Source organism: Lissotriton vulgaris, chromosome 1_1 (assembly GCF_964263255.1).
Source record: "Lissotriton vulgaris chromosome 1_1, aLisVul1.2, whole genome shotgun sequence".
Classification (NCBI taxonomy): Eukaryota; Metazoa; Chordata; class Amphibia; order Caudata; family Salamandridae; genus Lissotriton; species Lissotriton vulgaris.
Window position 1 is genome coordinate 1,392,385,656 of NC_141685.1, and position 24,077 is coordinate 1,392,409,732.

Here is a 24,077-nt window from a genome sequence, read left to right on the forward strand (position 1 = left end):
GGTAGCAACCGTGTGTTACAAGGGCAAAGTGTTGTGTGCATGTTACAAAAGGGCACCGAACACAAGTACATGGAGAATACTGCAAAAAGGCAGACACTCCCACCACAGGAAAACACTGGGAGGGCACTCCCATGGTCATGGAAAGTAGAAAATATCAGTAGTGGGAAGTCTTCCTCCGAATAGCAAGAGGACGTGAATTACTTTTGGAGGTGTCTCTGGAGGAGGAGAACTTTGAGGTCCCTTTTGAAGGCCTGGGAGGAGGCGGTGGTCCGGAGCTCAGGCGGAAACGAGTTCCAGATTCTCACTGCGTTTCCTGAAAAGGATTGGGCCATTGTTCTTTCCTTCTTGAAAGTGGGAGGTTCAAGCAGTAGATTCTCGGCATTGCGTGAAGGTCTAGAGCCTCCAGAGAGTTTCAGTTTATTCACCAGGTAGCGGGGAGTGGGTGATACAAGCGGTCTTGTAGATAGCTCTAGCCTCGAAGGGAAGCCAGCGGAGGGTGGATAACAACGGTGTGATGTGATCGCTTCTTTTGGCCCCATAGATGCAGGTTATATACAGCCAGTTGGCGAAGTGCGATAACAAGACAGAAAACGACAAATGGAACTATGGGGATGGGGGGAGGTATTTAAATACGAAAGAGCTATGTAAAAATAAACCGTAGATAACTTTCTGCCTAGTAAGACTCCGGACTCTTTATGCGGCGCTTCTCTCTCCCTGTTGTGTCCACCCAGAGAAAATTTCGAGCCGGGAACAGCAAGAAGTGGATAGACCTTCGGATCTTGACTCTGATAGCGGTGTCTCAGTCAGACTAATTAATGCGTCGACATTGAATTTTCTACTTCTGTACTTGCGCATGTCCCTGTGAATGTGTCTCAGCTTCCTAGAGAGTTTGTCCCAGCCTTATCTGAAAATCTGTATTAATGAATAGTGTATCAACTGTGCGCATGCGCGTTGGCAGTGTGATCTTTACGCATGTTCATGCCGTTCGCTTGTTTTGCGCAGGCGCAGTTGGCCCCTTTCATGCCACAACGCGTGTTTCTCTCTACGAGGCATCTGTTTGTTTTGCTCTCGTCAATACCCATATTTTCGTTGGTAGTCATTAAGACCTCCACCCCGGAACAGTGTTATTACCGATTATTAGATTGAATTAGTGGCCATCGAGTGAGACATGCCCCGGAAGGATTTAGATGAGGTGAGTCCTGTGCAGGAACGAGTGTGTGTTTGTGTCCTTGTATGCTTCTTTCTTTGTGTATCTATCTGTAGTTGTAAGTATTGTAAGCACTTAGGGGTATCCTAATTGTCTCCTCGGGAATTCTATTATCAAAACAACAGGGGTTGCCACCAGCTCTGAAGAGAAGACAAACCAAAACTTGGGCATTTTATCAATGTTTTTCCAGATATAATAGTTACAAGTCTTAGATTTTTAAAGCAGCTCTTAGGCAGGGTTCTACAATGATCAGCTACTACAAGGTTGTCCAGTTGTCCATTTCTCCTTACTAGCACATGTACATGTGCCTATCACAAGAATGTGTTCCTCTGCAGATATTGGATAGATACACTGTAGAAATGTACCTCAAGGGTACAAGTTAATTAGTAAATTTATTATTTGCACAGTAGTTAAGTGCTATACCAAATCGCCTGTATTTTTGTTCTTACTGGGATGAGAGACCCAACACTTGGTGTAGCTTAACACCGAGCTTCTCATTGGTCAAAGAGAAAGGAGTAGTGGATTGCCTGGAGGGCAGAGACCTCATAGTAGTTTACCACCGAAACTGGGAGGAGTACATACACCTATTTTCAGCAGCCTGAGCACTTTAGGCAAGATATCAGTGTATACATATTTTCATATAGACCTTAGGGTCCAGCAAGGATGTCAAATGGCCTTTTGCAAACAAGGAAAATGGTCACCTTAACTCCCCAGTTGGGTAGTAAAATACAGCTGTAAATGAAATGCTGTTGGGCCGGCTCCTGGTGCCATGACACCTGCTGCATTATTGATAGCTATGCCCCACGGAAATTAGCATCCTGCATTAGCAGAGAAATATTTTTGGCATCTTAATTTATAAATTTAACCCTTGTGTTGTCCTTGATTTGGCACTGTAGGCCTTCAGGGATGAATAAGCAGATGAAAAAAAAACAGTAGGGGGTTGAGCAAAATTTCCTGCCCATAAATCTAAATTGCAAAGTTGATTAATTTTTATGTTATTGACAGAAACGCTACATTGCTATGCACACATGTTTGCAGACATTATTAGCGTAATACATGCTGCATTGATTAAACAAGCATTTGCAATGCAATCCGTCTTGCCTTTGGGACCGAAGTATTCAGCCTTGCAGCACTTAATTGTAGGTACAGCAACATTTACTGGTGCATTAAAAGCTCCCGGCCTCCCGAATCTGCCGCATTTGATGAAAACGGATGCCGTGCTGAATGATGCACAGCGCTGTGTAAGTTTTACGCTTTGCACTAAAAGCGCCAGCCTCCTGAAGCCTCCGCATTTCTTTAAAGAAGAGCCTAACTGAAGCTCTACATGGCCTCTCCTCCAGTGTTTAAAAAAAAGCTAACACAGGCAGCGACTATGAGATGTGGTAGTGTGTGGACGGCAGTGGGGAAATTAAATGAAAGCAGCACTTACAGGAGGGAGGAGGTGCGAACAAGTAGGCAACAGATGGCCAGAGCTGGCCAACCAAAAGAAACGATCAATGAAGTACGCTGGGAGGGAACCAAGCACCCAAAGGCAGGACAGATGGACACTATTGACCAACCAGAGTAAAGGAATTTCGACCGGAAGGCTAACCAACCAACCAACAGCTCTGGGCATGTTGAAATCTTATAGAGTGAATACAGCATGCCTCGCAGAGCAGTGCATGCGTTGCCCAAGCTCGACTAAAAAAGAGGCATTTACCTTACAGTAAGGACATCAAAACATCAGTAAGATTAACGGTTAAGCTAAAACTTTAGCTGTTTAAAAGCTTCTGAATAACTTAGTTACACTTATTTGTTTTTTAAAGTTCTAATTTATGGAAATTCCAAGTTTTTGGTAAAATCTAATAGTTATTATTAATTAAAAAAAGTTATGTTGATCCTTAAAAAGATGCATCTATTTCACAAGAAAGTCCCAATATTGTTTAAAAGATTTTTAAAGTTGGGATTGGTTGGGAAAAAAATTGTGAAAAAGCCGTTAATGTTGTTGAATGTTGACACCTCATCAACCCAGTTTGCACAAGTAACTCTTAACACTTAATTGTATTGCTTTCAATAAACAGTAGTCCCTGTCCTTTCTCCATTATCCGAGAGAGGGGGCCGTGTTTTGTCTCCGATTGCAGACAATGTTTCTTTTTGCAATTAGTAATGCTACTGCTCCAAAAAGTCTTGTACCTCTAGGGCCTCCTCATTCATCCTTTAAGGCCAGGGGTGGTAGCTTGGGCACAAGTTGAATTGTGCTATCATGATTCTGGACAGTGTATTCTGGTCCAGTATGTTTGTGTGATCGTACACCCCAGAGTGTATGACAGTAGGATCCTACCTCGTCTTTACAATGTAGACAAATTGGACCAGTCCCTTCTTTCATCCAGCTCAGCCTTTTGGGGCTATATTAAATCTGATGTAGGTGTTTAATTTGAATAAGGCTAAGGCACATATATATAGTGAGTGAGAGCCCATCTTTTCCTCCACACGGTCCGCATTATTTAGGGGATCCACATCCTGTACCCACCTATCACTCAACAGCACTAATGGATCTGGGGTGTTGGCCACTAGTGTTCGGTATATTCTGGATATTCCCTTTTTCGCAAGCTTTGATACTGTTAAGTGAGCTTCCAGTTGGCAGTTTCCGTGTTGGCATCTAGTTCCCCAGCTCGGTCATCCAAGGCATGGCACAATTGAAGGTATTGATAGAACTGGGATTTGTGCATGTCACAAGTGCCCACTAACTGCGCAAATGTCCTGATATTGTTGCCTTTGGAAATATCACCCAATTTACAGGTACTTCATCACAATGGAGTTTCTGTGGTTAGAACTTTGTTCCGCCCGATCCACTGGAACGCCCGTTGCCAACAGGAGAACATTGGGTTAGTGTTGTATGGGAATCTCAGTCTTAAGATTGGGCCATAAAGCAATGAAAAATGTCATACTCTTCAAGAGATTCTAGACCAGAATGTACGCTCTGGTCATCGCAGTCTGCAAAGAATCAGTTATTTAGGAGTGTAAACTGGCTGGCATAATATAAAAGTGACATTAGCCACTCCCTGTCCTCCCTTATAGGGTGAAAAAAGACGCATTTCCAGAATGCAATAGAGGGCTGTCTACCTGCCCACAGGAATGTCATAATAGTGGATTGTAGCGACCAAAGAAATTGTATTTTTGAGTGTTAAATAAGAATGGTAGTGGGGAAATACTGATTAGGCCAATAGGAATGGGCTATGTCCCTGTTACTACTGCTGCAAGAATATTGTAACAGCAGCGAGGTTATTCTTTTATATGTAGGAGTGTGCATAACATAGGAATTTGGAGTTTAACCCTACCCTAGCTGAAGGTTATTTCTCACGGCAATAATTATGTTGTCTTTTTAAACACAGACTGCCTGTTAATATGAACACATTCTTACACAAACAAACATACACACTCTTCTTCACTCCAGACAAGGGGTGTCATGATTAAATCATATTATGTCTTAATTTGCCATTGTATTTAAGTGAAGGTAGCTCCTTAGACCGTTTAATAATATTTTCTGTCCCAGTCACAGGTTGTTTTCCTTGATGCACCTGACCATTTCTCCAAGGAAGAGTGGAAACTTTTAGAGGAATGGCAGAAGGATCTGTATAGGAATGTGATGAAGGAAATTCACCATGCTTTGATGTCACTGGGTAAGGCTGTAGCATCTATTGTTACTTACAGGCTTCATCATCTATAGAATTTTAAGATTGCTGTATATACAATCTCATTAGGGCTGGCATTGCCAAACCACTGAGTTTATTTCCTGAAGGCCAACTTGTATTTTTCTAGAAAACTGTCTATGTATACTTTTCTCTAGATAATATATTTAATATAAATGTGTACATATGTATTTCTTACATGCTTGTGTGCTTTTATTGCACAAGAAAAATTGATATAAAAACACGTATCTCACAGGGATCAGCGAAACAAGGGAAGTATGTCACGGTTGCTTCTTGGAGATGATATGGCTGAGCCCCCGGAGGTGCTGCCCCTGTCGGTGGTCCTTAGGGCTTCTTCCCCGACCAGGCTGGTATCCAGACTTTACCAGACAGTGTTAGCGGCCAGAGACTGTGCTTATTCTAGACCTCGCCCCGATTGGCAGCGGGATTTGCAGACTGAACTTTCGGATGACATTTGGCGGTATTGCTGTTTGAGCTCCAAGAGAATATCACTTAACGGACGTCATCGCCTGGTTAATTTTAAATATCTTAATAGGGTGTATTACACCCCAGAACGGCTCCATCGTTACGGCCTTCGTGAGGAGTCGAAGTGCGACCGCTGTGGGGTGTTAGTTGCGGATTTCTTCCACGTTGCATGTGACTGCCCTGGGATTGCTCGGTTCTGGGGGGTGGTTTTTGCGGAGGTCGTTTGTGTTTCTGGTTTGGACCTGACTCCCGATCCGCTACTGGCGTTGCTGGGCTATTCGAAACCGCTTCCAAAGTCGCTTAGGAGACTGGTAGATATGTCTTTCCTTCTGGCTAAACGTTGCATTGCTATTTGTTGGATGCGCGGCCCCACCTCCACTCTGGCACAATGGTCGAGGGACATGTTGTACTGCTGTACTCAAACCGAGAATTACAGCAAACTTCTACCCCCACGCAATAGGCCTAAAAAGTTTTGGTCCCTCTATGTCTCCAGCAGATATGCCTCGGACAGGGCCCCCCGATCTGCTGTTTCACCTTCTGAAGTGGGCTCTGATGCATAATGACCTTCCTAGATGACGGTGGGTGGTGCCCCTTCCCCAGCTCATAATGGGGGGTGTGCTATGAATGTTTAGCCCTATGCTGATACATGCGTCCCCTGGCCTCAAGATATGACTTTACTGGTGTTGTCGGCTTTCTTTTTTGAAATGCTGTACGATGGTTCAGAGAGATTACTTAATGTATTTCATTGTTAACTGGAGCGTAAAGATATATCTGAAAGAGACACGTTAGTGATAGATTCCTTACCTTAGAATATCCCCAGACATCAGACTGGATCCGGAAAATTTTGCGTAGCAATACCCTTGCGCGCCGGCAGGCGGCGTCCACGGCTCCGCGTCCGTCGTCGGCGTCGTTCGCGCCGGAATGACGTCGTCGGAGTACTTAGACGCCGCCCATGCGCGCTGACGTCAGTTCTTCTTTTTTCCGCGCCAGCTAGCGCAGATCCGGAGAAGCTCTACCCCTTAGTCTTTTTTTACTAAACGTTTTGATCTTTTTGATCATTTCTTTGCTCGAGTCTTCGACTCCTACGGTGCCGGTAGGGATGTCCGGGTTTAAACCCTGTTCCAGGTGCGACCGACTGATCTCGGTTACCGACCCCCATCGCCGGTGCCTCAAGTGGTTAGGCCTCGAGCTCGACGACCACACCTGCTCTGACTGCTGGGCCCTGACGTCTAAGGCTAGGCGAGAGCAGTCTCGCAAGCGACTGGAGCTCCGGCAGTCGGCCCCGCGCCGCTCCAGGTCCCGGTCCCACGGGAGGTCGAGGGACAGGTCGCGGGGTCGGAGCCCTCGCAGCTCCGGGAGTGGACATCGGTCATCGGGATCCAAGTCCTCAGGTAAGAGGCATAAGAGGTCGGAGAGACATCATCGTTCCTCCGACCCACCCCGCGCTCGCACGATGCGGCCGGGGGTTCGGGTGACACCACCCGCGCGGCTCCGCCAGAGTCGCTGTCGTCGCCGTCTGCCCCACACCTTCGGGTCCCTGGGCAAGACGCGACGATTGAGGAGGTCGAGCAGTGCATCATGGCCAAGGGGTCCCTCCTTCCTCAGCCGGGTCCCGTGGCGCCTGCGGGCCCAACGGCCCTCTCTGGATCCGCTTCCGGATCCGGGTCGTCCCCGGTCAACCTCGCCCTACGGGTGTCACCCCCGGTGCCTGCTATGGGCGCCGTCCCCAATCCTACCCCCGGTCCGGTTCTGGTGCCGGAACGGCGCCGATGGGCGCCGCTACCGACGGCTTTTGGAGATTTCTATTTCCATGAACAGGACCCATCTGTTGAACCTGTGCTACAGGAGATGGGTGAGGATGGTGATTGGGAGGGGTCTGAGGACCCTCTGGCACAGAAGTGCCAGTCACCACAGGACTGGACATATGAGCTTGGGGAGGCCAGTGGCATTGACACTTCGCCAGACACTGGATTTGTCTCCCCTCCCACCATGGCTACGGAGGAGGGGGCAGCTTATAGTGTAGTGTTGACAAGGGCAGCCAAGGCCCCAAACCTTGAACTCCCTGTCGCGGCCGTGAGGACTAACCTCCTCACAGAGGTCCTTAAACCGCAGGAAAGCCCCAGTGAGCCTCTGCTGCCGTTTAATGAGGCCTTGTGTGACGTTCTTGTGGGCACTTGGTCCAAGCCCGCCACAGGTCTGCCTGTGGATAGGAACGTGGCCAGACGCTACCGCCCGGCCCCGGGCGACCCTTGCTTTTTGTCTACCCACCCCACCCGAGAGCCTGGTCATCCAGGCCTCCACTTCCCAGACCGCCCGATCGGGAATCCGAGAGGAACAGTTCGGGAAGAAGGTGTTCTCGTCCCTCAGTTTGGGACTGCGGTCAGTTAATACCGCATGCCTCTTGGGCCGCTATACCCACATCCTGTGGGACGCGGTCGCGGACCTGCTGCCACAGTGACCGGAGGAGGTCCAGGCACAACTCGCCCAAACCCTTGCGGAGGGTCGAGATGCAGCACGGTATTCCATCCGGTGTGGGCTGGATACCACGGACTCACTGGGCAGAGCAATGGCAACGACAGTCGCGGTTGGACGCCACGCCTGGTTGAGGTCCGCCAACTTTTCGGCCGATGTCCAGGCCACTCTGCTGGACATGCCGTTTGATGGCCGTCGCCTCCTTGGCGACAAGGCAGACCATACGCTTGAGCGATTTAAGGACTCCAGGGCTACGGCCAAGTCCTTGGGCCTCTCGGCCCCTCGCCAGCAAAAGGGTGCCTTTCGCTCCTTTCGTGGCCAAGGAAGGGGCGCCCCCACACGTGCAGCCAGCCACGCGCCGCAGAATGTCCAACAGCGCGGTGGCGGCCGTGGAGACTGCTGTGGCGGCGGTCGGGGACAACAGAGCGGCCAGTCCACACCTTCCCCCTCAGCACCTGCCTCAAAACCGTCCTAGTCCGTGCTTTCAGGCCCATGTGACGCCAGTGGGGGGCAGGGTTCGCCATCACCTCTTCCACTGGTGCACTGTCACGTCGGACAGGTGGGTGCTGCAAATCGTCCAAAGGGGCTACTCCCGCCCCTTCGAGGCGACCCCTCAAGCCATGCCACCGCAATTCCACCGCGTGTCGGGGGATCACTTGCAACGTCTGCAAGAGGAAGTCACGACCCTCTTGGCCAAGGGTATCATCAAGCACGTTCCTGGGCCAGAAGTAGGGTGTGGTTGTTACTCCCACTACTTTCTGGTACCCAAGAAGGGCAAAGGGGGCCTACGCCCTATCTTGGACCTACGGAACGTCAACGGCTTCCTCCGGAAGGAGAAGTTCAAGATGCTGACTCTGGCTCAGGTCTTAGCTGCCCTGGACCCAGGAGACTGGATGGTAGCGTTGGACTTTTAGGACGCCTATTTTCACATCCCCGTCCTGCCGGCCCACCGGCGTTATCTCAGGTTCACGGTAGGCCACGAGCACTTTCAATTTACCATGCTCCCCTTCGGCCTTACCAGCGCCCCACAGGTGTTCACCAAAGTGATGGCGGTGGTCGCAGCCCATCTGCGCAGGTTAGGGGTTTCAGTCTTCCCCTACCTCGACGACTGGTTGTTGAAGGCGGGCTCGCCCCAGACAGTCGTCAGCCACCTCCAGACTACGGCCGATCTCCTGCCTCTGCTGGGGTTCTCCATCAACGTGCCGAAGTCACACCTGTGTCCCTCTCAGAAGCTCCTCTTCATCAGAGAGGTTCTGGACTCAGCGCAATTTCGGGTTTATCCACCCGAACAGCAGGTTCGGGATATTCAGGCTCTGATTCCGATCTTTCAGCCTTTATCCCGGGTCTCGGTCAGGTTGACGCTGCGGCTTCTGGGGCTGATGGCCTCCTGCATCCTTCTGGTGCATCACGCCCGGTGGCGGATGCGGGCTCTGCAGTGGGACCTGAAGTTTCAGTGGGCCCAGCATCAGGGCAACCTGTCCGACCATGTCCTGATCTCGGAGGGCACTGCAAAACAGCTTCAGTGGTGGCTCACGGACCGCAAATGGGTCAGTGGCAGATCCCTCTCCCTACACCACCCGGAGCACGATGAGGGACGCGTCCCTCCAGGGCTGGGGAGGCCACATTGGAGAGGCGGAGATCAGAGGCCTCTGGTCTCCGGCGGAGTCCCGGCTCCATTTCAACCTTTTGGAGCTGAGGGCAATTCGTCTTGCACTGAAGGCATTCTTCCCCTCTGTCCGGGGGAGTGTAGTGCAGGTGTTCACGGACAACACCACTGCCATGTGGTACTGCAACAAACAGGCCAGGAGGCTCTGCGCCTCTGGCAGTGGCTGGAACATCAGGGCGTGACCCTGGTGGTTCAACACCTGGCAGGTTCCCTGAACGCCAGGGCGGACGAACTCAGCCGACGGTACATGATGGATCACAAATGGCGTCTGAACTCTGACGTGGCGCAAGGCCTCTTTCAGCAGTGGGGAGAGCCTTGGTTAGATCTATTCGCCACAGAAGAGAATGCGCAATGTCCTCAGTTCTGCGCGCTGAAGTTTCCAAGGCGGCACTCGCTCGGGACGCTTTTCGTCGCGAGTGGAGTTGCGGTCTGTTGTACGCCTTTCCGCCTATACCATTTCTGCCCAGAGTGCTGAAGAAGATCAGGCGCGACCGGGCCCAGGTTATCCTTGTGGCTCCGGACTGGGCACGAAGATACTGGTATCCCGAGCTACTCAGCATGTCAGTCGATCCCAGATTCGTCTGCCTCTTCGGGAGGACCTTCTGTCGCAGCAGCAGGGGGCTGTCCTCCACCAGAACCTGTCCAGTCTCCAACTACAAGCTTGGAGATTGAGCTGCGACAGTTGAGGCCATTTGACTTGCCTCCCGAAGTCTGTAATGTATTTCTGGCAGCCAGGCGTCCCTCCACAAAGTCGGTATACGCCCGCAGGTGGAACAGATTTGTGGCATCGTGCACAGCAAAGGCTGTGGATCCTCTCTCTGCCCCTCTCTCTGAGGTTCTTCTCTTCCTTCTTTCTCTTCCCCAGCAGGGCTCTGCTCTGGGCACTCTCAAGGGCTACCTTTCTGCCCTTTCCGCCTTCTTAAGGCTACCTGATCAGCCTTCTTTGTTCAAGTCCCCCATTGTCAACAGATTCTTAAAGGGCATCACTCATATGTTCCCTCCTGTTCCCTTCGTGATGCCCCAGTGGGACTTGAATCTTGTACTTACTTATCTAATGTGTGCTCCCTTTGAGCTGCTCCATAACTGTCCTCTCCGTCTTCTTACCTTGAAGACTGCTTTCCTGGTTGCCATCACCTCTGCCAGGAGAGTGAGTGAGCTCCTGGCTCTTTCTTCTACTCCTCCTTTCCTCTCTGTTCATCCGGACAAGGTTGTGTTGCGGACGAGTCCTTCGTTCCTACCCAAGGTTGTCACGGCCTTCCACATTGGGCAGTCCATTACCTTGCCCACCTTCTTTCCGCCTCCGCATCCCTCGAAAGAGGAAGAGAGGCTCCACCGTCTGGACCCAAAACGTGCGCTCTCTTACTATCTGGATCGCACACGCCAGTTCCGGGTGGATGACCAACTCTTTGTTGGTTACGTGGGCGCTAAGAAGGGAAAGGCGGTGCACAAGCGGACCATCTCGCGGTGGATCATCTTGTGTATCCAGGCGTGTTACTCCTTGGCGAAGAAGGAACCCCCTGTGGGTCTACGGGCTCATTCTACTCGGGCCACGGCGACTACAACTTCCCTGGGCCGAGGAGTACCCTTGCAGGATATTTGCCAGGCAGCTGCGTGGGCCTCGCTGCACACGTTTGCGAGACATTATTGCCTGGACAGCCAAGTCCGGAGGGATGGCTTCTTTGGCCGTTCGGTCCTCCAGGACTTTCTGGTGTGATTATTGGTTCGCAGACCCACCACCCGGGTTGGTATTGCTGGGGTATCTATTCTATGGTAAGGAATTTATCACTAACGTGTCTCTTTCAGATGCACAAGTTACTACTTGTGTAACAATAATTCTGTAAGAGACATTAGTTAGTGATAGATTCCTTACCGACCCACCCATCCTCCCCGTTCTGCGAACCGATATCTAGGGTTAAGGTCATCCCCTTTCATGGCCCTAGTTTCATGGCACCAGTGTTGGTTCTATCATGGCTCTGCGTATCTGGCGCGGAAAAGCTGTGTATCAGAACTGACGTCAGTTCGCATGGGCGGCGTCTAAGTACTCCGACGTCATTCCGACGCTAACGACGCCGACGACGGACGCGGAGCCGCGGACAACGCCTGCCGGTGCGCAGGGGTATTGCTACGCAAAATTTTCCGGATCCAGTCTGACGCCTGGGGATATTCTAAGGTAAGGAATCTATCGCTAACTAATGTCTCTTTCAGATATATCGTTACACAAGTAGTAACTTGTGCGTTTGTACACTTGATCGCACACTACTATGTCTGTAACCTTTCTTTGGTTTATGCTTTTTCTCCTTGAAAATTTCTAATAAACATATTATTAAAATAAAAAAAAAGTATGTCACAGTCCACTGTGAAATATGGGGTTCAATACAATGACATCCCTCCCAACTCTCTTCAGAACTTTACCATTGTTACTGCCATTGGTATTGTGAGAAAGATAGGACTGTCAATATTGTGCGGCAAAAAAGGCAAATTATGCAGCACATTTTCTTACAGTATTACTTTCATCCATTTTTGCTAAAAACAATGTTTTTGGTGAACTTAGCAAATTATGTGGTACATTGTGTGACAGATGAGGTAAATCCATAATTATGCGGTCAACACTGTAGCCACATATTTGTATACATCCACTGGCCTGCCTATTTCCCATTATTTTATCACCAATGTATTAATGAAAGGTATACCTAAATATTTTCATTCCGGTCCAAGCCCATGGTTAACAGCACTTTGAAAAAAACAGCATTTTCAAACAACCTATCCTAAAATATAAATGTACTATAAAAATATATAGTGGGTAAAATGTAAAATCGTTGTTATCTCGTGGTTGTGTAATCTGCAGAGAGCCACACCTTTCCTACCACCTTCGTTCCCTCAAGTCTCCTGATAAAAAATGGTAGTTCGCTTGTGTTGATGGGCCTCCTCGCACTAGGAAACTCCCAAAACTCAACATGGACACATTAATTCACTTTCTGTTCACTGAAAAACAACCATTTTTATGCAATTTGGTTAGCTGTGGATTATGGACGCTATCTCAGCGGGCACCTAGGGAAACTACCATTGACCTTGGTTTGATCCATTTCTGTCTCAGGCACTAGGCCAAACCCCCCAAGCGGGGCACCTTTTTAACGGGACAAGTGAAGGAACGCTGGGTGGTAGGAATTTTATGGATTGGTGCTGATTCCCGAAGGAGGCCTCTGGGTATATTCACCAAGTGAGAGCCACACAAGTCATGCCACCCTGACCTTTCTTGGGTGTCTGTTTCAGAAATGTGCCGGTTGGATAGTTTACCATAGGTGCTGGCTGAGTTAGCAGATTGCAAAAAAAAGTCGTTTCCAGCAGAAAAAGGTGATGTGTTCATGTTGCATTTTGGACAGAATCCCCATTCAAACCCACTCGTCAACCATCGTGTTTACAAACACACCACAAGCAAACCACTACACACATACGGCCAGACATCATGGCGGTTGGTGCCTCAACAAGATAGACAAACAAAAAATTTGGATTGGTTATGTTTTTTGGGGGGTTGTCTGAGGATGGCTCGAGGCCTATATTTCTCGAACTGAGTCACCATCTCTACTGTGGAAACAAGTACGCAGTGACAATGTGACATACGTCCCGTCCACTGTTATGTGCAGTGCTGTGACTGTAATGCACGTGTCCAGGAATGGAAGTCAATACCTTCAGACAAATGGATTCTCAACATCATACAGTTCGGGTACTGCATAGAGCTGGAAGGCAAACGAACTGCCAGAAAACCAAGAAGAAGACAGCTAGCAAAGACAGAGCTACAGCTGCTGCAAGCGGAAGCAAAGGAGCTCCTGCAAAAACAGGCCATAGAACCAGTGCCTTACAGAGAAAGGAACAGGGGCGTGTACTCAACATACTTCCTGGTACCAAAGGTAGACGAAACAATGAGACCCATCCTGGACCTCAGATTTTTAAACAAATTCATAAAAACGCAAAAGTTCAAAATGACCTCCCTACAAGAGGTACTTCCTCAATTACAGGGCGGGGACTTCATGGTCACCATAGACCTCAAAGACGCCTACCTGCACATCTCAATGAACAGGGCTCACAAGCATCTGCTCAGATTCACCATAGGAGAAGACTACTGCCAGTTCACAACACTGGCATTCGGACTCAAATCAGCACCATGGGTCTTCACAAAGTGCCTAGCAACAGTCGCGGCACACCTACGAAGGGAGGGAATACACGTGTACCCTTACCTGGACGACTGGCTAATAAAAGCAAGATCATACAGGACGTGCAAGGAGCACGCGCAAAGAGTAACAAACATTCTGATGCACTTGGGATTCTCCATCCACTGGGGCAAATCCTCAATGGAGCCAGAAGAAATAAAGATCTTCCTGGGAGCACAGATTGACACCTTACAGAGCAAGGTGTTCCTGAGCAACAAGAGATCGCTAGCACTGGTGAAGGAGACACAGCTCTACCAGAAGGGGCAAGCTCGGACAGTGAGAACAGCGAGCAAAATAATGGGCATGATGGCATCATGCATACACCTAGTGCCAAATGTGCGGCTGCACATGAGACCCTTACAAGAATGGCTACAAGAACAATGGTCACAAGCTACAGGTCGTTGGGAGGATCTAGTGGTTGTAACTCACGCAGTGCAGAAAGAAATGGCATGGTGGAACATGAGGAACATAACAAGGGGAAAACCTCTAAAGCCACCAACGCCAACAGGGACCATCACCACAGATGCATCCCTGAAGGGATGGGGCGCTCACATGAAGAAACTCAGAGTGAGGGGCCTGTGGACACCAGAGGATGCGGGCAAACACATTAATTACCTGGAATTGAAGACAATCTTCCTCGCTATAAAGGCTTTCCAGACAAAACTGTACAACCAGAGAGTGTTGATCCAGACAGACAACACAACAGCGATGTTCTACATCAACAAGCAAGGGGGGACACAATCATCCCCGCTTTCAAAGCTAGCGCAGGAAATATGGGCATTTGCCATCCCTCTCAACATAGACCTGCTAGCCATACATCTACCAGGGAAGGACAACATAGAGGCAGATTGGCTCAGCAGACAGACATCGGCACCCCACAAGTGGGAGCTCAATGCACAGGAAACAAGGAGGCTGTTCGACAGGTGGGGAACACCGTCGGGGGACCTATTTGCAACACGACAGAATGCAAAATGCAAAAACTTAGCATCCAGGCTGCCAGGGGAGGGGTACCTGGGGAATGCCCTATGGATAGACTGGTCGAGGACATTTGCTTACGCTTTTCCCCCGATACCACTGATGCACAGAGTACTCAGCAAGTGCAGAGAGAGCAACATGAAATTGATACTGGTCGCACCGCAGTGGGCCCTGCAGACATGGTACTCGCAGACATGGTACTCGCAGATCATGGAGATGACACAGAGTGCACCCCACAGATTCGGGAGAAGGAAAGACCTACTCTCCATGCAAAATGGGGAGGTGCTGCACCCAGAGCCAGAGAGCCTGAGCTTAGTAGCATGGCTCCTGAGCACATAGAGTTTGCGCATCTGAAACTGCCAGAGAGCACCCTAAGGGTACTTCGGGAGGCACGAAGGCCCAGAACACGAAGGTGCTATGTATCAAAATGGAAGAGATTTACACTGTGGTGCAGGAGAGAAAAACTTCACAACAAAATGCAAAAAGACTCAACAGTGCTAAGATACCTCACACACCTGCTCGACAAGAACCTAAGTTCATCCTCATTGAGAGTTCACTTGGCAGCAATAGTTGCTTACACTAGAGGAGAAACTTGTAGGAGTTTCTTCACATCACAAGTGATTAAGAGATTCCTGGAAGGGGCAAAGAGGATCGCACCACCAAAGCGGGTGCCGCTTCCTGCATGGAACCTTAACCTAGTCCTAACGGAGCTCATGAAACACCCTTTCGAGCCAATCCATAGGGCATCCCTAGAGATGCTGACCAAGAAAACAGCTTTCCTGGTAGCAATCACCTCACTGCGCAGAGTAAGCGAGCTACAGGCACTAACGCAACAGGAACCCTACATACAGATTCACAATGATAGGGTGGTAATGAGGACGGACCCACACTTCATGCCAAAGGTGTTGTCAAGGTTCCACATGAACCAGACCATACAAATACCTGGTTTCTTCCAGAAACCGGCCACAAGTGCTGAACGAGATCTGCACACCCTAGACGCCAGAAGGGCGGTCATGCACTACATTGAGAGAACAAAGGAACACCGGAAGACAAAACAGTTCTTTGTGTCCTTCACAAAGAGTTTCATGGGGAAACCAGTAACTAAAGGAACAATTGCGAGATGGATCGCACAGACAATACAGTTCTGCCACAAGCAGGCAGGACAGCAACTGGAAGGAGGGACACGTGCCCACTCTACCAGGAAAAAGGGGGCCACAATAGTCTTCCTAGCTAACACACCCATTCAGGACATATGCCTGGCGGCAACCTGGGCTTCAGTGCACACTTTCACGGAACACTACTGTGTGGATATACAGATGAACCAGGAAGCACAAGTCGGACAAAAGGTGCTTCAGCACATATTCAATAACCAACGCTCATCTTCCACCCAGCCGCCACAAACATGAGAAACCGCTACAAAGTCTATGCACAGTATAGTGAATCCAGAAAGATTCACGCTGCAAAACGAATAGTTTCTTACCTGTCGGTGTAGTTTTGCAGCTTGAAGATCTTTCTGGATTCACTAGCGAACTCCCCCCCCCATTCCGCCAGAAAGATGAGGCTGGAGAGAAAAGGAGGTTTAAACAAAGACAATACTTGGAAAAACTAACCTTAGAGGTTAAAGCGGTGATTAATTTAGTTGAACATTGCCATAACTTTGGTAACAGCACGAACACGAGAAAAAAGAATCCGAAGATGACGCCCAAGAGTGGGAGCTTCAGCAGGAAGCATGCCGACGTCACCGGAAATGCACCAAAAGGTGGGACGTCGACGCCCACCTGGGCTACAAAAAAAAACCAAAGAAAAGACTACGATTCCGGACCCAACCACAAGACCGTGGAATAACGCACAGCATAGTGAATCCAGAAAGATCTTCAAGCTGCAAAACTACACATCAGGTAAGAAACTATTCGTTATGCAAAGTCGGTGCACGCTGGGTTTATCACTAAATTCCTTAAAAGAACTTTCCATACCTACAGTACACTTTTAGTATTTAGTTTTTATGCAAACTCATATCATAAATACCAGGATATCTCCTCCCATAGATGTAAACAAATTCCTTTTGCAGGAGATCACAGGTCTCGCTCTCGGAGGGCTCACGTTCAGTCCCCAGCAGGGGCCGTCTGCCAGCAGGGTTCGTCTGCCTGCAGACCTCGCCCCTCGATAATCCTTCAATGTCTCACTCTTTCAAACACTTTAACACCCCTACTTGGTGCGGTGGCCTGCTGAGAGGCGTGCAAGGGTGTTGCTGCACGAGGGAACACGTGTTGTAACAGCGTCAGGCGAGTTTCAACAGCATCCTGTGACAGTTCTAACAAATAACGCGGTGCAAAAATGTGTCTTCAAACAAGTGTTATCAAAATAGCGCCACAAGACCACACCAAAAGCGGAGAAGCGCTTTGCAAAAACACAATCCCCGGCAAAACAGTTTGCATAAGGAATGTAGCATAGGGAACTAGATCCGATGCAAAGTGACAGTCAGCACCAGAGCAAGCCAAGGAGTAAACTTATTTCACACTGTTTTTATTGTGCTGATATAATGAATAGAGAAAGCATGGTCTCTGCTTTTAAGGAGGTCAGTAACAAGATTATGTAGAAGATAAATAAAAGCCTGCTAAAACTTTACAATGCACATAAGCAAAAAACACAGCGCACCCAACATCTGCTGCAAAATCCACACTTTGACCAAACGGATGAGTGTAAAACCTGCACCAAGTAAAAACAAGCACAAGCGCGCATGCGCGCCTCGCTCGCCAGCAGGGGGAGGGGAGAGAGGAGGGGGCCTGCGAGATTCCCTTGCGGGAGCGAGCACCTAGACGCGATAATTGATAACATATGGCGCCAGCTGCTCGCTCTCGCAAGGGAATCGCCAAATGTGCAGGCAATGGAGCGCATGCACGTTTATGTGCGAAAAAGGGTATTATTATTATTATTATTATTATTATTATAATTAAATTTGTTAAGCGCGCAGCTACCCGGAGGTTTCCCGGCGCTAAGGCAAACTGAACGGTATAAAGGGTGAGAGGAACATCAAACCAGAAGTTTAAGTGTTGAAAAGCCAGGTTTTAATTCCTTTACGGAATGTCAAAAAGCACAATTCAGAACGCAAAGATTGGGGTAGGGAGTTCCATAAGGAGGGTGCTAACAGGGAAAACGAGCGTCCTCCCATTTTGGCTCTGTTGACGCGCGGAGTCCTAAACTTGTTCTGAGTGGATGACCTAAGTGTGCGGGGGGGAATATATTGCTGCACCAGAGCAGAAGGATAGTGCGGGGCTCTTCCAGTCATAATCTTGTGCATGAAACAAAGTGCTTTGAATTTAATTCTGCTCTCAATTCGCAACCAATGCAGTTTACGCATATGAGGTGCGGCCGAGGATCTGGCAGGCAGGTTACAGATAAGGCGAACTGCCGTATTCTGTACCACCTGGTATTTCCTGGTTACCTCCTTGCAGGCACCCAGGAGTAGGATGTTCCCATAGTCCAGGCGTGAGGTGACAAGAGCCTGGACTACAGTCCTCAGGGTGTCAGCAGGCAGCATCCACGTGATTTTCCTCAGCCACCTGATGATGGTGGTACAGGTGGCGGAGACTTTCACAACGTGTTGCTTGAAGGATAGTTGGTTGTCGAGGAGAACCCCAAGATTACGAGCTGTCACGGTTGGAGTAGGTAGGGGGCCCATCTCCGGTGGCCAATGTTGTGGGCCCCAGAGCGAGGTGTCTGAGCCAAACAGGAGCAGTTCTGTTTTGTCCCCGTTTAATTTTAATTTGTGCCTAAGCATCCAATCAGATATTTGTTTCAGTCCAGATTGAAGAGAGGAGGAGGGAAGATTTTTATTGGTGGAAAGTGAGTAGATGACTTGAGTGTCATCAGCATAGGAATAAATTGTGAGACCGGCCTGTTCCGCCAAAAAAGCAAGAGGTCTCACATACAGGTTAAAGAAAAGGGGGCTGAGGATAGACCCTTGGGGAACACCGTGAGTGGAGAGGAGTATGGACAAAACAGATGTAGAAGAAAAAACTTGAAACGTGCGATCAGAGAGGAAGTTAGCAATCCAGGCCAGGGCGGAGCCACCGACACCCACAGATTTCAAGGTGGACAACAAGATGGAATGGGAGACGGTGTCAAATGCGGCACTCAAATCAAGCAAGATGAGTGCCACAGTCTCCCCATTGTCCACCTGTCGTCTGATGGTCTCCGACACACCAAGGAGAGTGGTTTCAGTAGAGAAACCATCCCTGAACCCGGATTGAGAACCATGAAGAAGATTAGAAGTTTCAACGTAGGAATTGAGCAGGGAATTGACGTGTTTCTCCAGAATCTTGGAGAAACATGAGAGCAAAGAAATAGGGCGAAAATTAGATGGGTTGTTGGGATCTGCGTTAGCCTTTTTTAATAATGGGACCACCATTGCGTGCTTCCATTCATTTGGAACAATCGCTTCAGTTAGTGAAGCGTTCAAGACCTCCAAAATAATGTGGAGTAGGGCTGGGTCCAAAGAACTCAGAACTTGAGGTGGCATTGGGTCAAGGGGGGAACCAGATTTGATGTCTTGGAGATACTTTTTTAGAAGCGCGGGGGAAATAGGATCCCAAACGTGGAGTGGGGGAGTAGTGGGCGTAGAGCAGGGGATGGTAGCAGGGAGGGAGTTGCGTAAGACTTGATCAGAGTGAGTGGAAGCAACGGGAGTTGAATTAAAAATATCATAAATCCTATCAATTTCCTCAAGAAAGAAATTGGCTAAAGCATTACACTGGGCAGTGTCCAGACAGGGGTCCTTGGGTACAGAGGACGCACCTGACAGCTCTTTGACTATTTTAAACAGGGCCTTGGGTCTATTATGAGCCGTAAGTATAGTGCTAGTAGCAAAATTGGCTCTGGCGATATCACAAGCTGAGTGATAAGCTTTAAGGGCAGTCTTATATTTTGCTTTGTGATCAGGGTTGTAATTGGAACGCCATATGCGTTCCAGTTTTTTACAGTTGGATTTTTCTTGGCGAAGGGAGTCATTAAACCAAGGTGCCGGTGGGTGATGAATTTGTGATTTATTTCTTTGAGTTGGAAGACAGGAATCCAAAGCTGTTGTCAACCACGATCTGACAGCAGGTAGCTCTTTAATAGTCATACTGGAAAACGTAGGTTTTGAATTGGCAAGAAGAGAGTTTAATTTGTCTACGTCTAGACGTTTCCAGTTCCTACTGGCTTTGTGAGGGAGAACAGGATTAGAGGAATTAGCCACAGTCATTTTAATTGAAAAGTTAACAATAAAATGGTCCGACCAAATGACCGGAGTTGAAGATTGATAGGAAATGCCAGTAAGGTTAGAAATGATGGGGTCTAGAAGATTACCGGCCTTATGGGTAGGGTCGGAATTATGAAGGTGTAGATCTAACGCTGCAAGATCCTGTAAGAGGCGTTTAGAGATGGCACACGAAACAGAGTTAAAATCAATGTTTAAGTCACCAACGACAATAAAATTAGTTGATTGTGCTAAAAACGGGGCAATAAGTTCAGAAAGGGAGGCAGCCCAACTGCTAGCAGAGCCCGGTGGGCGATAGATCAGGGTACCGGTTAAAGTAAAATGAGGAGAGAGAGTAAGTTTAAACAAACCAGCTTCACAGTTTGGAAAATCGAGGTCTTCCCATTTGCAACAGAATTCTCTCTTGAAAATAATGGCAATTCCCCCGCCCTCTTTAAGAACTCGGTTCCGCCCCACATAGGTGTAATCATTGGGGAGAGCCATGGCGATGTCAGGGCCAGAGCTATCATTTATCCAAGTTTCAGTGACAAACATGGCAGCTGGGCTAGCTGTCTCCAGAAGGTCGAAAATATCTCTCTTGTGTTTCGAGAGAGATCGACAGTTGATACTAATAAAGCTCAGAAGAGAGCAGGGATTGTGCAAAGTAGAAGGGGAGGTATGCTTAAGGGAGGGAAAATTCCAGAAAGTAGAAGACATGCAGTCTATGCTTGAATTGAGAGAGTCCAAGGCAAGGGAGCAGTATGGGCAAGTAATGGGCGCATTTTGACAGTTCAGGACAATGTCCGAGGGACAGGATGACCCCCGCAACCGAAGTAAGGCGGTGCGAGAATAAGAAGTGTGATTGCGGGCAAGGGGACTGGTCCCTGGGCCCGTGCTGGCGCGGACGGGCGCAGACGGGCAGGACTTTGGCACGACTGTGGCGCAAAGTCGGCGCTCCCGCTGCGCTTCCGCCATTGTGTCATTAAATATGCAAGGGGAGAAACTCACTAGACCGCTAACCTGCCAATTGGCCAGCAGGGCGGAAGTGAGGATGTGGGGGCGGAAATGAGGTTGTGCTCGTGTGGCCACCGCCGCTGCAAACGGCACAAGCCGTGGCGGATCGGTGCCAGGAGCCAAATTCAGCGTGAACACAATGCAAATATTTAAGAGCGCAGATGAAGGGGCGTTGCGCCAGAACGGCGATAAAATGCAAGTACAATTTGTTTTTTACATCAACAATAGTACCAGCATGTCAAGCGCTAAGGAGCGATTACTACATTAACAATTAATCTGTTAAAAGTTTAAAAATTATTCAGTCATACACGGAGCCTCTGCAGCCTCTCTTACCAGCAGTTAGCCTAAAGATGGCTAAAGGTCTCTTTCCTACTCAGCGCATGCGCACTGCGTAGGCGAGACCTAAAAATGGACCCCATAGCATGGGAAACGACGCACCCTGGTTGGACAAGGTTAGGGTTATGCGGTCCATCCATAATATGTACCACATTCGATGCAACCATCCCAAGTAAATGGGAATGTGCCCCGAATCCTATACCCCCAGTGTGTCAAAATTTAATGTAAGACTGCCCCCGAGGCCAGACCAATCTACCTGCATCGGCGGGATTTAAGTGGGGAGGCGAGCGCTTTGGGGATACCCAAGATAATGTAGACGAGAAATCTGAGAAGTTATGTATCAAAGTGGGCATCAATGTCATTAATTACCTGCGAACAGTAAGCCGCGAGTTTCGGGCACTTCCATAGGATATGTAGTAGAGTGCCCTGGGACCCTCACTGGCGCCAGCACTCAGGTGCTCTAGATGGGTTGCTTTTGTGCAATCGGTGTAGTGTGTAATACCAATAGGTGACGACTTCAGTTGCTGTTCCGATGTTAGCCACGTTACGAGCGGTGTCTCTTGCACAGTAGTAAAAATTTCCCCACCCTTCCAATGTCCATTCTCTACCAATTTCTGACTCCCAGCGTTTCTGGCTGGTATATTTGGAAGACTCCAAAGTGGGGCTTGCCATGCGGTATAACTCTGAGATGAGACGCTTGTTGTAGGTCTTAGAGAGCAGCCAGCGCTCAAAGGGGGTAACCTGTCGCTCTCCTCCTGTACAAACAGATTGGTGCAGTACCCAATGGCGGATCTGGGTGTAATGCCAGCGCTCCCACTCTGGGAGCGCACATGTTTTGTGTAGTGACTCGAAGAAGACAGGTCCCTCCAGGACGAACAGATGGCAGATAGATCTATAGCCTGCCCAGTTCCAGAAGTGGAATGTAGAGTCATGTAAGCCCGAGGTGAAGTCAGTATTTCCAACAATGTGTGTTAGCGGGGATGGGAAAGATATTAGGCCATTCCATCCTAGGCAGCCAGCGAAGCCTTAGTGATGGGAGAAAGATAGAGGGTTTTAGGTCAGGTGTGTCTGGGGAGAATGGGAATTCTCCACAGAGACTGCCCCGCCAGAGGCCTATCCATAAATAACCAGAGCTTCTCTGACTCTTCGCGTGACCATTCCACAAAGACCCTAACTCACCGGCATCAGGCAGGGACACCTAGCTTGCCCAGGGCGTGGCATTTTGGGTGCCTTGGAGCTCTGCTCTTATATTAAACAATTTCATCGGCTCGTCTGGACCTGCGACTACTAGGGGGGTCATCGGAGCACCTTGCCCTGGCTATGGCCACCAGAAGGGGCAAGAGGGACCAGACCCTCCTCGAGATGCCTGGGGCCCAACCCAGAGACTCCACTTCAACTCCGAACGCGGAAGAGGCATCAAACTCTTAGAGTTCAGAGGCGCCAATTACCTGCCTCTACCTTGAGGCGTGTTTGCCTCCTTGCGAGAGGACCTCCAATCCTTGAAGTAGGAACTTGCTAGTAAACTTAAGGAGGTTCGACGCAACATTGACGGTCTGGGGGACAGGCTCTCGTCCCAGGAGGATCACAAATCAGGGACAGGCGAAGAAATTGAGCAGCTTCAGCAAGAAATCCTATGCCTTAGGGATCAACACTTTAATCTGCAAACCCTTGACCAAGACTTGGAGAACAGGTCCGTCGCAACAACATTCTCATCCGAGGCATTTCCTCTGGGGCAAAGGGATCGGATATCGCTTACTTCATGACAGACCTCTTCCGATCGATTCTGGGACCACTCCCTGACATGGAGATTAAGCTCAACTGTATTCACAGGGTTAGCCCCAAGAGATCATCAACCGCTCCCTCCCCGACATACTGATTTTTGTTCATGATGTTCCTTTGAAGGAGCGCATCCCTCAGAAGGCCAGATACAGGCATCCTATTGTGTTTTGGGGTTACAGCCCAGTTCTTCATCAGGTTCTGGTGGCGACAACCCTCCAGAAAGGCAAAGCCTTCCTCCCTGTCACCTTTCATCTTGGAGCGGCCGGGGTGTCGTACTTCTGGGGGCATCCCTTTCATTTGGTTTTCCGCTTCTAGGGGAATTGCACCAACTCCGGTCGCTGAATGAGGCGTGCCGACTGCTCGATCTGAAAGACCTTTCTCTTGAAGCATTCCCAGTAAGAGCGTTGCAGCCATGATAAGTGAAGGAAGCAGTCCCGGAGGAGCACAAGAGCTTCCCCAACTAATCTACGCCCAGACCCAGAGACTATTGTCAAAGAGAGACAAGCAGTCCTGGTCTCACTAGCTGGAAACCCGGCAAGCCCCACAGAGATATGAATGGTGTAGCTTGTTTCCTTTCTGCTGCTCCCCTTTTTATTCCTCTCCTTTCTGTCTGCAGGGTTCCAGCGTGGTCACGGTCACTGTCACTGATATCCTATTTTTTGATCAGTAAACCATGGGACTGAACACCTTGGACATTGACACAGTTCCTGATGTTTTTTCTCTTTTGTTTATTCTGGCCCATGGGGCGATTCATTGTTTTTTCTTGTTTGCCCTGGGGGGTAGATCCCATATGTATCCATTACTGTCACTTATGCTCCAGACTCATTGACACTCCATTGCTTGGCTCAGAACACGGAGGGTCGGCATGACTTAGGGGACCACTTATAGCAGATTACTATTCAATTGGTGATTCTCACTCTCACCGTTAAGGGCCTCAATCACTCACTGAAGAGAAGCTTGAGAACACGCTGTCACCCACATCTTACAGGAGACGTATCTCCTACCCAAGGATGAACACAGGTTGGGCACTAAA

General features: G+C 49.1%; 1 protein-coding gene across 2 annotated transcripts in view; it reads left to right on the forward strand.

Annotated features, from left to right (window-relative positions):
* Positions 1 to 946: 946 nt before the first annotated feature.
* The window catches only part of LOC147750564 (uncharacterized), a 178,152-nt gene continuing 155,021 nt past the window's right edge, over positions 947 to 24,077 (forward strand). Inside the window, exons 1-2 of one of the 2 annotated variants that reach the window (XM_086966901.1) lie at positions 947 to 1,192; positions 4,740 to 4,866. In XM_086966901.1, coding sequence (XP_086823027.1) covers positions 1,169 to 1,192; positions 4,740 to 4,866 — 151 coding nt within the window. In that variant the 5' untranslated portion in view covers positions 947 to 1,168. The remainder of the gene's footprint in view (positions 1,193 to 4,739; positions 4,867 to 24,077) is intronic. The other variant, XM_086966905.1, reaches the window with a different exon arrangement.